General features: G+C 43.9%; 2 protein-coding genes across 2 annotated transcripts in view; both read left to right on the top strand.

Annotated features, from left to right (window-relative positions):
• The window catches only part of LOC124285217 (location of vulva defective 1-like), a 28,066-nt gene extending 13,060 nt beyond the window's left edge, over nt 1-15,006 (top strand). The window contains exon 7 of the mRNA XM_046721411.1: nt 14,975-15,006. The gene's annotated coding sequence lies outside the window, so the exon portion shown is untranslated. The remainder of the gene's footprint in view (nt 1-14,974) is intronic.
• On the top strand, nt 85-15,019 carry LOC124285219. The gene is made up of 5 exons (XM_046721416.1): nt 85-143; nt 11,329-11,652; nt 13,218-13,373; nt 14,393-14,515; nt 14,714-15,019. Exons 2-5 carry the CDS (start codon nt 11,355-11,357, stop codon nt 14,884-14,886), a joined length of 750 nt encoding a protein of 249 aa, XP_046577372.1. The 5' UTR covers nt 85-143; nt 11,329-11,354; the 3' UTR covers nt 14,887-15,019.
• Nucleotides 15,020-16,581: the final 1,562 nt, after the last annotated feature.

The following is a 16,581-nucleotide window of genomic DNA, read 5'->3' on the forward strand; positions in this document are numbered from 1 at the left end:
AGCTTAATCTTATCTGGAGCTCTGTCCATATGCTATACAGTCCGTTGGTTGGTGTTGTCAACACTGAGGGTGAGGAGAGGAAACTTCAGTTGACACAGTTGTCTTCCGTCTCGTGTTCCTTGTAGGCTGCACAGATAACATAGGTGAGTACCCGTCCACCAGGCTAAGATAGGTAAGTACTGGTATAATACACTTGTCGCTGTAATGTGAAACGCATACATTGTACTTCTATATTGACATTCACACAGAGAGACTACAAGGGGGATGCCGTAACAATGGCATTTGCTACCAGTAGGGTAGGGCAGGGCATACCTACTCTTTTCGCGAACACCTGGTGTCATCACTGAATTTCTGTGATCCATTCACGTGATTTTCACAGGAATGAAAGTAAAATTCATCAGACTCGCATAGATGAAAGTCATCCTCGATAATCTCCTGGGTATACGTTACGATAACTCTCCAGTGGAGATTATCGAGGATGAGATGAAAGTTAGCCTGCTGTACTCCCGCAGATGGCGAGTGAAGATGGCAGAGGGGTGTATACGCTGATAATAATAGCGTGATAATATTGCACTGAAATGTGTCAAGTGGTGAATGCGTAACAACAACAACTTCCTTGTTTGAGTAAATAAACACCAAGCTGACTGTATAACATTATCGTATCTTGTGACGGATGGCTTACTGACTACGCCACGATGACCCCGGTACGCCCGTGGCAGTCCCATGTTATGTACATACACAGGTTAATGCAGCTCTGTTGACACGAAGCTCTTGAAGTACAGATAAACACCGTTGTGTGGAACTTTGATGTATGAAACCAACGGTTGTCTCGAAGTAAATGCCTCCGAATTTGTTTCAACCATTATTTAATGTTGTGTTGAACCTTGTGAAACTCGACGTATTTACGTGTTTCTTCAACTTCAACACAACGATGTTCGACTGTTTACAGGGTGTAAGGATATATTCTGTTATCTTTAGATAGGTCATCACTGCAGTGCTAGATGAGGATGGTGACACTGACCCGGACAAATCCCTACATCTCACTTCCTTTGTACAAGGGGCGGTGGGGTAGCGTAGTGGCCAGAGCGCCCGCTCGTCACGCCGAAGACCCGGGTTCGGTTCACCACATAGGTACAATATGTGAAGCCCATGTCTGGTGTCCCTCGCCGTGATATTGCTGGAATATAGCTAAAAGTGGCGTAAAACCATACTCACTTAGTCACTCCTTGGTACATTATTCTGGAATATTTCGAAGGTATTCTGGCATTCACATTAGGTCAACGTATCAAAGTATTTATGGGAATGAGGGCCCTTTTTCGCTTGGAGAAAATACCCGGTACATACCTTTGCACCTGATCAGTATCCGTTACTTGTGTACACACGACTCGTTTACTGTCAATATAAACGACACAGTGATTACAGGGTGTTGTGTCATTGCTACATGTATACACAGGTTTACTCTCAGGGGGATAGAGATGTGTAACATAAAGTACGCGATTTAGACGCTGACATCAAAGAACGTTATTTCAGAGATAAATCAGAGAAGAGGGTGCATACTGTGACACTGTCCTGGAATATCGGAACTGCCTAGGTCACCAATATGTAGAATAACAGAATGGATGAGCAACTGCTGTATATTTTACAGACGGACCACGCTGATTGTATGATGGTCATGTATCGGATTTCACGACTGATGCTACTGACATTCGTTGGCTTCACAGAACACGTAGGTGGGTGCTCGTTAAACGGAATAGTATTTTCCTGACATATGCGTTGAGCTACCTGATACTAGTATCGTAATATAAACCACTTACTCTTGTGCATATGTTCTTCATGCAGAATAGTCTTCCAATCCAATGTTTGCAGTGTCGTGTTAATGCGACTCACAACAACGGTGATGCAATACACAGTGCCTTTCAGAAAGTGGTCAGATGTAACACATGCTGTATTTCGGAATACATCATTGAGTACTTTCTGAAGGTAGTGGGTTCGAATCTCGATTCGGATTTAATGTAACAGAAAACTAAATCAGCGTCTTTAGCGCTGCAAACCCGTGTAAGATGCGGGTCAGAATGAACCTTCAGTAACCCATGCTTGTCGTAAGAGGCGACTGACGGGATCGGGTGGTCAGGGTCGTTGACTTGGTTGACACATATCATCGGTTCCCAGTTGCGCAGGTCGATGCTCGTGCTGTTGATTACTGGATTGTCTGGTCCAGACTGGATTATTTACAGACTGCCGCCATATAGCTGGAATATTGCTGAGTGCAGCGTAAAACTAAAATCACTCACTCACTCACTTTAGCTCTGCAGCTATAAATTCATCAGCATGTTATTAGTAGTTACTTCTCAATATTGAAAGAATGTCTATGTACTCAGAAACATTCGAGAAGGTGAAATAACCTTCAATCAGGAAGACTAAAACAGACAGTCGTGGTATGGCATTAACGGCATGGACAAATGTCTTTACTTGTAATGCAGAACAGCATACGAGTAATTTTATCTTTTGTACATCACATTATACTTACTCACTTATTTTTGTCCCCGGGTTTAATAAGATTGTGATATCTTTTCTCATGTGTGATTTTTATCAGGTTCTTTAGTCCTGACAAGTTCCCCGTTGACAGCGACAGACGGAGAACTGTTCACCCTGATCTGCAGCAGTAACACAACTGGGGGACAAGACAGAGAGTGGAAGAGAGATGGTGTATCACCAGTCTTCTCCACAACACAAGGTTCCACCAGTCCCAGTGTAAACAACCCTGACATCTTCAACTTGTATCTGTCAGGTCGGGTCAATGTGAGCTGTGATGCCACACAACACAATGTGACTCTCAGGATCAACTCAGCCCTAGACAATGGATCCAGGTGGCAGTGTGTGGATAATGTCCACAGTCAGACGAGCAATACGCTGGCGATATGTGAGGCGCTGTGTTTTCTTTGTTCATTATCAGCAACAACATTGCATCATTAGATTTGTCAGCACCAAGCCGTTGGTCGACAACAAAATAAACACCCAAGACATGCATCATTTTGGACATTCCCCCAACTGAAAGATCAATCTTCAGCACAGCCTCTTACAACATACATTCTGTAACCAGACACAAAACGGCTGTTTCTACAATATCTGTACATCAACATAATCTGAAACCACCAGATATCCTGGTGAGATGTACAAAACTGCTTCAATAATGTAGATTTACTTACCAGTTGCCGTGCAACATTAATATATCCAAACTCACTGAGAGTGTCTGCATTAATTCTAACTTCTGGTAGCTAAAGTTATCTCCCTTAGACTGTCAGCGCCTGTCACAACACACCCGCTTATCGTCTAGTCAAATTTCTAAGAAATGTGGAGTTTAATGATGCATGAGGCATTTTTGAGTAAAAGCAAGCAAATAGCATTTTCTAGGGTAGTTTTTCCTGCTGAATACGAATCTGTTGTTTGCTAAGCTCAAAAATGCCTAATTAGGTCACAAATTGGGGTCAAAGGTCAATGAGTGCAAAATTCAAATTTAAAAAAAAGTGTTTTATTTATCATTCTCCATCCATACAATGAACTCTTTTTACAATATATTGATTAATAATGTTACCACAGGATTTCAAAATGTTGGATTTCATGGAAATGCTGAAGGAAAAAAATGGTATTTTTGCAAATATTTCCCTTATGGAGCGACTTTTAGATTTTGCGTGAAGAGCTACTTTTTACAAGCATTTTGGCAAAAAAATGCAAAGCCATGCTGAATGTTTTCCTTTTGTTGACAGAATTATATTCCAGGCAAACTGTTTAGATCACAAATTTGCATATTAAGTGCATAATTACTTCAAAGGCGTTTTTACATGTATGCCACACGAATGCTTTTATACTGCTTCACATGCATGTCAAATGAATCAAATGAAACTGCTTTCATTCATGCAGTGAGGTTCACTAATGATTTTAGCAACATAATTACCCACAGAACCGTTCAGGAAATCACAGGAACAGGTGGGAACCCTATCCGATAATGTGTCAAATACATAGTATGAAGATGAAGGCGAAAGTGGAAAATAAATGCATACAAGCCATTGCTATGACTGAAGGATCCAGACTGTACTAAAAGACTTTGCTATCACATATTTGGTTTTAGGAATCTTTGTGCCAGAGGATATTGATAGTTGATGCACTGCTTGTACATTTTTATTCAAAAGGTGCAGTGTGTGTGTGTACCAGGAGACGTCATCAATGGCGGTATAGACGTAGCCAGCGGTATATACGTAGCCAGCAGTATATACGTAGCTAGCGGTATATACGTAGCCAGCGGTATATAAGTAGCAAGCAATATACACTTAGCCAGCGGTATACACGTAGCCAGCAGTATATACGTAGCCAGCGGTATATACGTAGCCAGCGGTATATACGTAGCCAGCGGTATATACGTAGCCAGCGGTATATACGTAGCCAGCGGTATACACGTAGCCAGCAGTATATACGTAGCCAGCGGTATATTCGTAGCTAGTGGTATATACGTAGCCAGCGGTATATACGTAGCAAGCGGTATATACGTAGCCAGCGGTATACACGTAGCCAGCGGTATATACGTAGCTGGCATACACACATTAGGGAAAAATAAATGTAAGGCTTGCCAAGGAACAGTCCAATGCTTCACAAGGAAATGAACAGACTGGTGTTTCAAATGAAGGATACTGCTTTTTACGCAGGGGTACTTCAACAGTCGACTTGACCTTGTGTATTTTCTGTCAGAGTGCCGAAAGCAAGCAGAAGACGAGCCATGTTTCTACCCTAATAATACAGTCTAAAGTGTACACAAATGCAAATATGCACACAAGGTCTTTGTATGTATTATAGACGTGAATGATTTAATTGCAGCCGAATCATGCTATCACATTGACTAAGTAAATTTCTGTGGGATGCCAAAAGGGCAGAAACTTATTATTGTCAGTGATAAGGCACTATATCACACCACACTTCTTTAAAAAGAAATAATGCTTTTCTCTCAATAATACTAACTATCAGCCCTAGGATGTGCGCGCACACACACACACACACACACACACACACACACACACACACACACACACACACACACACACACACACACACACACACACACACGCACGCACGCACGCACGCACGCACGCACGCACGCACACACACACACACACACACACACACACACACACCGTCTGTCTGTCTGACTTCCACATGCACTAGGATGCTGTGTTTGGGCCTTTGAATCAAACATGGTGTTGGTGTGTTTCAGCACCCTTGTTTTCCGCTGTGTTGTTCGCTGTAATGTTTCATTACACTCAACCTCTTAGAATATTGAATCAGTTGCTTCACTGCATGTTCTTCCAACATGTCGTTCAAAGTACCCATTAAGCACACAAAACGTTGCATTTACCTTAGAGTATAAATGACCTCACCACGTTTAAGTTTATATATGACTATCAAATTGTAGGGTGTTCCCATTCTTTTTGTTTGTAGTATATATAATATAGGCCAAACTATTGTGTGACATTGTGCCTTTAATTACGTAAACCACTCACTCACTCGCTCACTAACAGAATGTGACTAAGACGAAAAGTGTTAACCTTTTGGTACTTATTAACTTGTCCCCTTTGTTTCAGATGTGACTGTTCCCCAGTCAACACACTCTGCATCAGTTTCTACAGTTTCTACAACAACCACAACAGCATCATCATCGTCTGCGTCAACAGTTTCCCCAGGTGACACTAGTATGTCCATCAGTACTCCCCCTGTGACAACGACACAGCAATGTCCAGGTAGGCTCGTGACGGACGCTGGCTTTACCTTCAGATAAAACCCAGATCTGCTGGACAAGTAAAACAAAAACATATTTCGTGGGGCCCGAGCCCACCTTTGACCGGGTGTAAAAACCTCGGAGTCAACTTTGTGTGCAGACTCTCTCAGTGTTGTCACAACCCCTAGTGTACAGTACACAACTTTGTGTGCAGACTCTCTCAGTGTTGTCACAACCCCTAGTGTACAGTACACAACTCTGTGTGCAGACTCTCTCAGTGTTGTCACAACCCCTATTGTACAGTGCACAACTCTGTGTGCAGACTCTCTCAGTGTTGTCACAACCCCTAGTGTACAGTACTTAAACAACCCAATCCGTTGGTATATGACCAGATGGTGGCCACATGATTACGTACAAACACCTAGTTGCGGGTACAGCAATGTGCAGTAAACTTGGACAAAGAACTGTGACTATGTGTCCCAGTCCACCCAGCTGTGAATGGGTACCTCGTAAGGATGCCAAAGTCACATTAACTCGGTGCGCCTAGTGGCTGCAAGTGTTGTATGATGCCCCAGGGAGTTGAGATTGATAATGCAATGTGACGTTTGAGACTGACATCCAATAATCGAGGGGAAAACAACTTGTGAAGCGCCTTAGAGTGATCTGGAAGTAGGTCATATAGGGCGCTAATAATAACAGAAAAAGTACTAGAAAAGTGAATCAATTGGTAAGAGTTATCAATATCTCTTCCTGAAATCAGGAGCTCAACCAACAAGACTGTCACAGAACTGACCATCATTGAAGACACCGAGAATGTTGTATAACTTGACCAGAGTTACAGATACTGTTTCATGTTGTGCAGTTGACCAGTTAAACATATGCAATGACTTAAAACAACTGGAGTGATACGTCTTCACATTGTTTGAAATTGCATACATTATAAAAATAAAGTATATACACTTAAACGATTACCATGTTGTTTTATGTTTATTGTTTAGATTGTGTAGTATGTTTGCGCAATGTTACATCTACTCAGTTTAACAGTTTATGGTGTTTGTCATTATTGTCTGTAGTATTCATTCATAGAGCACGACAACAGATTCGGGGAGATATTTGTGTCCACGTGTTGGGAAAGCGTTCACTGATTGTAATTCCGACTCTGTTCTGGTAGCGTGAGCCCTGAGCCCTAACAAAACAAATTCGAATTTTGACCCAGGATAGTGACTGTTGTTTCCCATTTACAGCGTGTGTTACCTCCCAATGTGGCGTCTACGTAGCAGCTGGAACTGTTGGCGGTGCTGTGTTCGGCAGCGTCGTCACTGTCGTTGTCGTCGCCCTGTGGACGCACAACAAGAACAAGACCAAAGGTGTGGAACATGCCTTGTTATAGGTGTTACATGCATGATGTTATCACAAAAAACAAGAACGAGAATGACTTAGACAGTCAAAAACACAAGAATGCCTTGTACACTAAACATGCTAGGACACGAGTAATGCAAACGAAAATTTGTCATAAAATACACTCCGTACTTGAAGTAACATTTGAAGTGTTATTTGTTTCAGATGCCCGAGCTACAAACGTATACGCCTCTACATCAGCGTGCGAGGATGTCGATCATCAATACGCCATGGCTCCGAGGCAGTACGTCAACACCGTGGAGGGTGCAGAGACACCACACTACGTGAATACAGACAGGAGACATGGCCTACTACAACACTACACAGTGAACACGGTGGTGGTCCAGAGACACCACACTACGTGAATACAGACAGGAGACACAGCCTACTACAACACTACAAAGTGAACACCGTGGAGGGTGCAAGGACACCACACTACGTGAATACAGACAGGAGACACAGCCTACTACAACACTACACAGTGAACACCATGGAGGTACAGACACACCACACTACGTGAATACAGACAGGAGACACAGCCTACTACAACACTACACAGTGAACACCGTGGTGGTTCAGAGACACCACACTACGTGAATACAGACAGGGATACAGGAAACACAGCCTACTACAACACTACACAGTGAACACCGTGAAGGTTCAGAGACACCACATTACGTGAATACAGACAGGAGACACAGCCTACTACAACACTACACAGTGAACAGCGTGGAGGTACAAAGACACCAAACTACGTGAATACAGACAGGGATACAGGAAACACAGCCTACTACAACACTACACAGTGAACACCGTGGAGGTACAGATACACCACACTACGTGAATACAGACAGGGATACAGGAGACACAGCCTACTACAACACTACACAGTGAACACCGTGGAGGTTCAGAGACACCACACTACGTGAATACAGACAGGGATACAGGAGACACAGCCTACTACAACACTACACAGTGAACACCGTGGAGGTACAGATACACCACACTACGTGAATACAGACAGGGATACAGGAAACACAGCCTACTACAACACTACACAGTGAACACCGTGGAGGTTCAGAGACACCACACTACGTGAATACAGACAGGGATACAGGAGACATGGACTACTACAACACTACACAGTGAACACCGTGGTGGTACAGAGACACCACACTACGCGAATACAGACAGGAGACACAGCCTACTACAACACTACACAGTGAACACCGTGGTGGTACAGAGACACCACACTACGTGAATACAGACAGGGATACAGGAGACACAGCCTACTACAACACTACACAGTGAACACCGTGGAGGTTCAGAGACACCACACTACGTGAATACAGACAGGAGACACAGCCTACTACAACACTACACAGTGAACACCGTGGAGGTACAGATACACCACACTAGGTGAATACAGACAGGGATACAGGAGACATGGACTACTACAACACTACACAGTGAACACCGTGGTGGTACAGAGACACCACACTACGTGAATACAGATAGGGATACAGGAAACACAGCCTACTACAACACTACACAGTGAACACCGTGGTGGTACAAAGACACCACACTACGTGAATACAGACAGGAGACACAGCCTACTACAACACTACACAGTGAACACCGTGGAGGTACAGAGACACCACACTACGTGAATACAGACAGGAGACACGGCCTACTACAACACTACACAGTGAACACCGTGGAGGTTCAGAGACACCACACTACGTGAATACAGACAGGGATACAGGAGACATGGACTACTACAACACTACACAGTGAACACCGTGGAGGTTCAGAGACACCACACTACGTGAATACAGACAGGGATACAGGAGACACAGCCTACTACAACACTACACAGTGAACACCGTGGAGGTACAGAGACACCACACTACGTGAATACAGACAGGAGACACGGCCTACTACAACACTACACAGTGAACACCGTGGAGGTACAAAGACACCACACTACGTGAATACAGATAGGGATACAGGAAACACAGCCTACTACAACACTACACAGTGAACACCGTGGTGGTACAGTGACACCACACTACGTGAATACAGACAGGAGACACGGCCTACTACAACACTACACAGTGAACACCGTGGAGGTTCAGAGACACCACACTACGTGAATACAGACAGGGATACAGGAGACATGGACTACTACAACACTACACAGTGAACACCGTGGAGGTACAAAGACACCACACTACGTGAATACAGATAGGGATACAGGAAACACAGCCTACTACAACACTACACAGTGAACACCGTGGTGGTACAGTGACACCACGCTACGTGAATACAGACAGGAGATACGGCCTACTACAACACTACACAGTGAACACCGTGGAGGTACAGATACACCACACTACGCGAATACAGACAGTGGTACAAGATGCACGGCCTACTACAACACTACACAGTGAACACCGTGGAGGTACAGATACACCACACTAGGTGAATACAAACAGTGGTACAAGATGCACGGCCTACTACAACACTACACAGTGAACACCGTGGAGGTTCAGAGACACCACACTATGTGTATTACCTGGACTTCTGGGACATGAGTGTAGCATCAGAAAACAACGACGTTCATCCCAACATGACACTAGTAGGTCAGATGTGGCAGACGCTACTTGGGTACATATGTCCGAACTGATGTCTTAGACCCTCGAATCCACACCTTTTATCTGGTGTCATGGCTTTGGTGGTTTGGTCAGGCGGTGAGGTGGCCGAGTGGTTAAAGCGTTCCCTCCAACGCCCAGGTCACATTCTATGTTTAGGTACGTTGTCTGAAGCTCATCTCTGGTGTCCCTGACATGGTATTGTCTAATACCAGTGAAGACGGCGGTACTTATAAATCGGCGGTACTTATGAAACGGCTGTACTTATAAAACGGCGGTACTTATAAAACGCGTACCTGGCTTCAGACTTGGCTCCCAAGACATCAGAGATGTGAGGAGTAATATTGTTGATCTTTGTTGTAAAACAACAGTGTTAGATGATAGTTATTTCTTCTTACTGACGATGACGATGCTCTCGGCTTTAAGTCGTAACTGACATTATCCTCTACTTCAGTGCAGTGTTATACAGATAATATTTCTTCCCTTGCCGTCACATTGACATCGCTTCCCAAGGTATACACTTGCTGATGCGTCTGGGAAACCGAGCAATACACCGTGAGGATGTGGGCGGCGTCAGAATGTGGACCTGAGACCCGCCCTATTTGGCGTTGTGTTGAGTGATCGCAGCTGTTCCATGCACTTGAACTATCTTTAGTTGAAGTTAAAGGTAAATATTGAAGTTGATCCTTGCTACTGTCATAACAGCACACCTATCGTAATATAAACTATTTACTCTTGTTCATATGTTCTTCATGCAGAATAGTCTTCCAATCCAATGTTTGCAGTGTCGTGTTAATGTGACTCACAACAACGGTGATGCAATACACATTGCCTTTCAGAAAGTGGTCAGATGTAACACATGCTGTATTTCGGAATACATCATTGAGTACTTTCTGAAGGTAGTGGGTTCGAATCCCGATTCGGATTTAATGTAACAGAAAACTAAATCAGCGTCTTTAGCGCTGCAAACCCGTTTAAGATGCGTGTCAGAATGAACCTTCAGTAACCCATGCATATGCTTGTCGTAAGAGGCGACTGACGGGATCGGGTGGTCAGGCTCGTTGACTTGGTTGCCACATGTCATCGGTTCCCAATTGCACAGGTCGATGCTCATGCTGTTGATTACTGGACAGTCTGGTCCAGACTGGATTATTTACAGACTGCCGCCATATAGCTGGAATATTGCTGAGTGTGGCGTAAAACTAAACTCACTCACTCACTTTAGCTCTGCAGCTATGAATTCTTCAGCATGTTATTAGTAGTTACTTCTCAATATTAAAAGAATGTCTATGTACTCAGAAACATTCGAGAAGGTGAAATAACCTTCAATCAGGAAGACTAAAACAGACAGTCGTGGTATGACATTAACGGCATGGACAAATGTCTTTACCTGTAATGCAGAACAGCATACGAGTAATCTTTATCTTTTGTACATCACATTATACTTACTAACTTATGTTTGTCCCCGGGTTTAATAAGATTGTGATATCTTTTTTCATGTGCGATTTTTATCAGGTTCTTTAGTCCTGACAAGTTCCCCCATGACAGTGACAGACGGAGAACTGTTCACCCTGATCTGCAGCAGTAACACAACTGGGGGACAAGACAGACTGTGGAACATAGATGATACATTAGTCTTCTCCACAACACAAGGTTCCTTCAGTCCTGGTTTATCCAACCCTGACGTCTTCAACTTGTATCTGTCAGGTCGGGTCAATGTGAGCTGTGATGCCACACAACACAATGTGACTCTCAGGATCAACTCAGCCCTAGACAATGGATCCAGGTGGCAGTGTGTGGGTAATGTCGACAGTCAGACGAGCAATACGATGGTGATATGTGAGGCGCTGTGTTTTCTTTGTTCATTATCAGCAACAACATTGCATCATTAGATTTGTCAGCACCAAGCCGTTGGTTGACAACAAAATAAACACCCAAGACATGCATCATTTTGGACATTCCCCCAACTGAAAGATCAATCTTCAGCACAGCCTCTTACAACATACATTCTGTAACCAGTCACAAAACGGCTGTTTCTAAAATATCTGTACATCAACATAATCTGAAACCACCAGATATCCTGGTGAGATGTACAAAACTGCTTCAATAATGTAGATTTACTTACCAGTTGCCGTGCAACATTAATATATCCCAACTCACTGATAGTGTCTGCATTAATTCTAACTTCTGGTAGCTAAAGTTATCTCCCTTAGACTGTCAGCGCCTGTCACAACACACCCGCTTTTCGTCTAGTCAAATTTCTAAGAAATGTGGAGTTTAATGATGCATGAGGCATTTTTGAGTAAAAGCCAGCAAATAGCATTTTCTAGGGTAGTTTTTCCTGCTGAATACGAATCTGTTGTTTGCTAAGCTCAAAAATGTCTAATTAGGTCACAAATTGGGGTCAAAGGTCAATGAGTGCAAAATTCAAATTTAAAAAAAAGTGTTTTATTTATCATTCTCCATCCATACAATGAACTCTTTTTACAATATATTGATTAATAATGTTACCACAGGATTAATATTGATTAATAATGTTACCGCGGTATATACGTAGCCAGCAGTATATACGTAGCTAGCGGTATATACGTAGCCAGTAGCTGGCGGTATATACGTAGCCAGTAGCTGGCGGTATATACGTAGCTAGCGGTATATACGTAGCCAGCAGTATATACATAGCCAGCGGTATATACATAGCCAGCGGTATATAAGTAACTGTCATACACACATTAGGGAAAAATTAATGTAAGGCTTGCCAAGGAACAGTCCAATGCTTCACAAGGAAATGAACAGACTGGTGTTTCAGATGAAGGATACTGCTTTTTACGCAGGGGTACTTCAACAGTTGACTTGACCTTGTGTATTCTCTGTCAGAGTGCCGAAAGCAAGCAGAAGACGAGCCATGTTTCTACCCTAATAATACAGTCTAAAGTGTACACAAATGCAAAATATGCACACAAGGTCTTTGTACGTATTATAGACGTGAATGATTTAATTGCAGCCGAATCATGCTATCACGTTGACTAAGTAAATTTCTGTGGGATGCAAAAAGGGCAGAAACTTATTATTGTCCGTGATAAGGCACTATATTACACCACACTTCTCTAAAAAGAAATAATGCTTTTCTCTCAATATTACTAACTATCCTCTGAATCAAACACGGTGCTGGTGTGTTTCAGCACCCTTGTTTTTCGCTGTGTTGTTCGCTGTAATGTTTCATTACACTCAGCCCTAGGATGCTCACACACACACACACACGCACGCACGCACTATAGGCCAAACTATTGTGTGACATTGTGCCTTTAATTACGTAAACCACTCACTCACTCGCTCACTAACAGAATGTGACTAAGACGAAAAGTGTTAACCTTTTGGTACTTATTAACTTCTCCCCTTTGTTTCAGATGTGACTGTTCCCCAGTCAACACACTCTGCATCAGTTTCTACAGTTTCTACAACAACCACAACAGCATCATCATCGTCTGCATTAACAGTTCCCCCAGGTGACACTAGTATGTCCATCAGTACTCCCCCTGTGACAACGACACAGCAATGTCCAGGTAGGCTCGTGACGGACGCTGGCTTTACCTTCAGATAAAACCCAGATCTGCTGGACAAGTAAAACAAAAACATTTTTCGTGGGGCGTGGTGGGCGAGCTGTGAGCTGTCGCCAGGCTAGTGATCCAACGAGCTTGAGGTGCCTGGATCGAGCCGACCTGTGACCGGGAGTGAAAACCTCGGAGTGAAACTAGTTGCGAGTGCAGCAATGTGCAGTAAACTTGGACAAAGTACTGTGACTATATGTCCCAGTCCACCCAGCTGTGAATGGGTTCCTAGTAAGGATGCCAAAGTCACATTAACTCGGTGCGCCTAGTGGCTGCAAGAGTTGTATGATGCCCCAGGGAGTTGCGATTGATAATGTAATGTGACGTTTGAGACTGACATCCAATAATCGAGGGGAAAACAACTTGTGAAGCGCCTTAGAGTGATCTGGAAGTAGGTCATATAGGGCGCCAAAGAAACGTGGCATATAATAATAACCAAAAAAGTACTAGAAAAGTCAATCAATTGTTAAAAGTTATCAATATCTCTTCCTGAAATGAGGAGCTCAACCTACAAGACTGTCACAGAACTGACCATCATTGAAGACACCGAGAATGTTGTATAACTTTACCAGAGTTACATATACTGTTTTATGTTGTGCAGTTGACTAGTTAAACATATGCAATGACTTAAAACAACTGGAGTGATACGTTTTCACATTGTTTGAAATTGCATACATTATAAAAATAAAGTATACACACTTAAACGATTACCATGTTGTTTTATGTTTATTGTTTAGATTGTGTAGTATGTTTGAGCAATGTTACATCTACTCAGTTTAACACTGTTATGGTCATTAATGTTTGTAGTAATCATTCATAGAGCACGACAACAGATTCGGGGAGATATTTGTGTCCACGTGTTGGGAAACCGTTCACTGATTGTAATTCCGACTCTGTTCTGGTAGCGTGAGCCCCGAGCCCTAACAAAATTCGAATTTTGACCCAGGATAGTGACTGTTGTTTCCCATTTACAGCGTGTGTTACCTCCCCCAGTGGCGTCTACGTAGCAGCTGGAACTGTTGGCGGTGCTGTTTTCGGCAGCGTCGTCACTGTCGTTGTCGTCGCCCTGTGGACGCACAACAAGAACAAGACCAAAGGTGTGGAATATGCCTTGTTATAGGTGTTACATGCATGATGTAATCAAAAAAAAAACAAGAATCAGAATGACTTAGACAGTCAAAAACACAAGAATGCTTTGTACACTAAACATGCTAGGACACGAGTAATGCAAACGAAAATTTGTCATAAAATACACTCCGTACTTGAAGTAACATTTGAAGTGTTATTTGTTTCAGATGCCCAAGCTACAAACGTATATGCCTCTACATCAGCGTACGAGGACGTCGATCACCAATACGCCATGGCTCCGACGCAGTACGTGAACACCGTGGAGGGTGCAGAGACACCACACTACGTGAATACAGACAGGAATACAGGAGACGCAGCCTACTACAACACTACACAGTGAACACCGTGGAGGTTCTGAGACACCACATTACGTCAACACAGACAGGAGACACGGACGACTACAACACTACACAGTGATCACCGTGGAGGTTCAGAGACACCACACTACGTGAATACAGACAGGGAGACAGGGAGACAGGAGACAGAGCCTACTACAACACTACACAGTGAACACCGTGGAGGTACAGAGACACCACACAGCGTGAATACAGACAGGAGGCACGGCCTACTACAACACTACACAGTGAACACCGTGGTGGTACAGTGACACCACACTACGTGAATCCAGACAGGAGACACGGCCTACTACAACACTACACAGTGAACATCGTGGAGGTACGGAGACACCACACTACGTGAATACAGACAGTGGTACAAAATGCACGGCCTACTACAACACTACACAGTGAACACCGTGGTGGTACAGTGACTCCACACTACGTGAATAGAGACAGAAGACACGGCCTACTACAACACTACACAGTGAAGACCGTGGCGGTAAAGAGACACCACACTGCGTGAATACAGACAGTGGTACAAGAGGCACTACGTACTAGAACACTACACAGTGAACACCGTGGTGGTACAGACACACCACACTACGTGAATACAGACAGGAGACACGGCCTACTACAACACTACTCAGTGAAGACCGTGTCGGTACAGACACACCACACTGCGTGAATACAGACAGGGATACAGGAGACACAGCCTACTACAACACTACACAGTGAACACCGTGGTGGTACAGACACACCACACTACGTGAATACAGACAGGGATACAGGAGACACGGCGTACTACAACACTACACAGTGAAAACTGTGGTGGTACAGACACTCCGCACTACTCGAATACAGATAGGAGACACAGTGTACTACAACACTACACAGTGAACACCGTGGAGGTTCAGAGACACCACACTACGTGAATACAGACAGGAGACACGGTGTACTACAACACTACACAGTGAACACCGTGGAGGTACAGAGACCCAACACTACGTGAATACAGACAAGAGACACTGACTACTACAACACTACACAGTGATGCCGTGGAGGTTCAGAGACACCACACTACGTGAATACAGACAGGGAGACAGGAGACAGAGCCTACTACAACACTACACAGTGACCACCGTGGAGGTTCAGAGACACCACATTACGTCAACACAGACAGGGAGACAGGAGACACAGCCTACTACAACACTACACAGTGAACACCGTGGAGGTTCAGAGACACCATACTACGTCAACACAGACAGGGATACAGGAGACACGGCCTACTACAACACTACACAGTGAACACCGTGGTGGTATAGACACACCACACTACGTGAATACAGACAGGAGACACGGCCTACTACAACACTACACAGTGAACACCGTGGTGGTACAGACACACCACACTGCGTGAATACAGACAGGAGACAGAGCCTACTACAACACTACACAGTGAACACCGTGGAGGTACAGTGACACCACACTGCGTGAATACAGACAGGAAACACGGCCTACTACATCACTACACAGTGAACACCGTGGTGGTACAGAGACATCACACTACGTGAATACAGACAGGAGACACGGCCGAGTACAACACTACACAGTGAACACCGTGGAGGTACAGTGACAATACACTACATGAAAACAGACAGAAGACATGGCCTACTAGAAGACTACACAGTTAACACCGT

The sequence above is a fragment of the Haliotis rubra genome, unplaced genomic scaffold (genome assembly GCF_003918875.1).
Source record: "Haliotis rubra isolate DU_JTF1 unplaced genomic scaffold, ASM391887v1 Scf355, whole genome shotgun sequence".
NCBI classification, from domain to species: domain Eukaryota; kingdom Metazoa; phylum Mollusca; class Gastropoda; order Lepetellida; family Haliotidae; genus Haliotis; species Haliotis rubra.

Coding starts and splice junctions, on each gene's coding strand:
- LOC124285219 (XM_046721416.1), top strand. CDS start 11,355: ATGACAGTGACAGACGGAGAACTGTTCACCCTGATCTGCAGCAGTAAC. Junction 11,653..13,217: donor GAGCAATACGATGGTGATAT/GTGAGGCGCTGT, acceptor CCTTTGTTTCAG/ATGTGACTGTTCCCCAGTCA. Junction 14,516..14,713: donor CAACAAGAACAAGACCAAAG/GTGTGGAATATG, acceptor TATTTGTTTCAG/ATGCCCAAGCTACAAACGTA.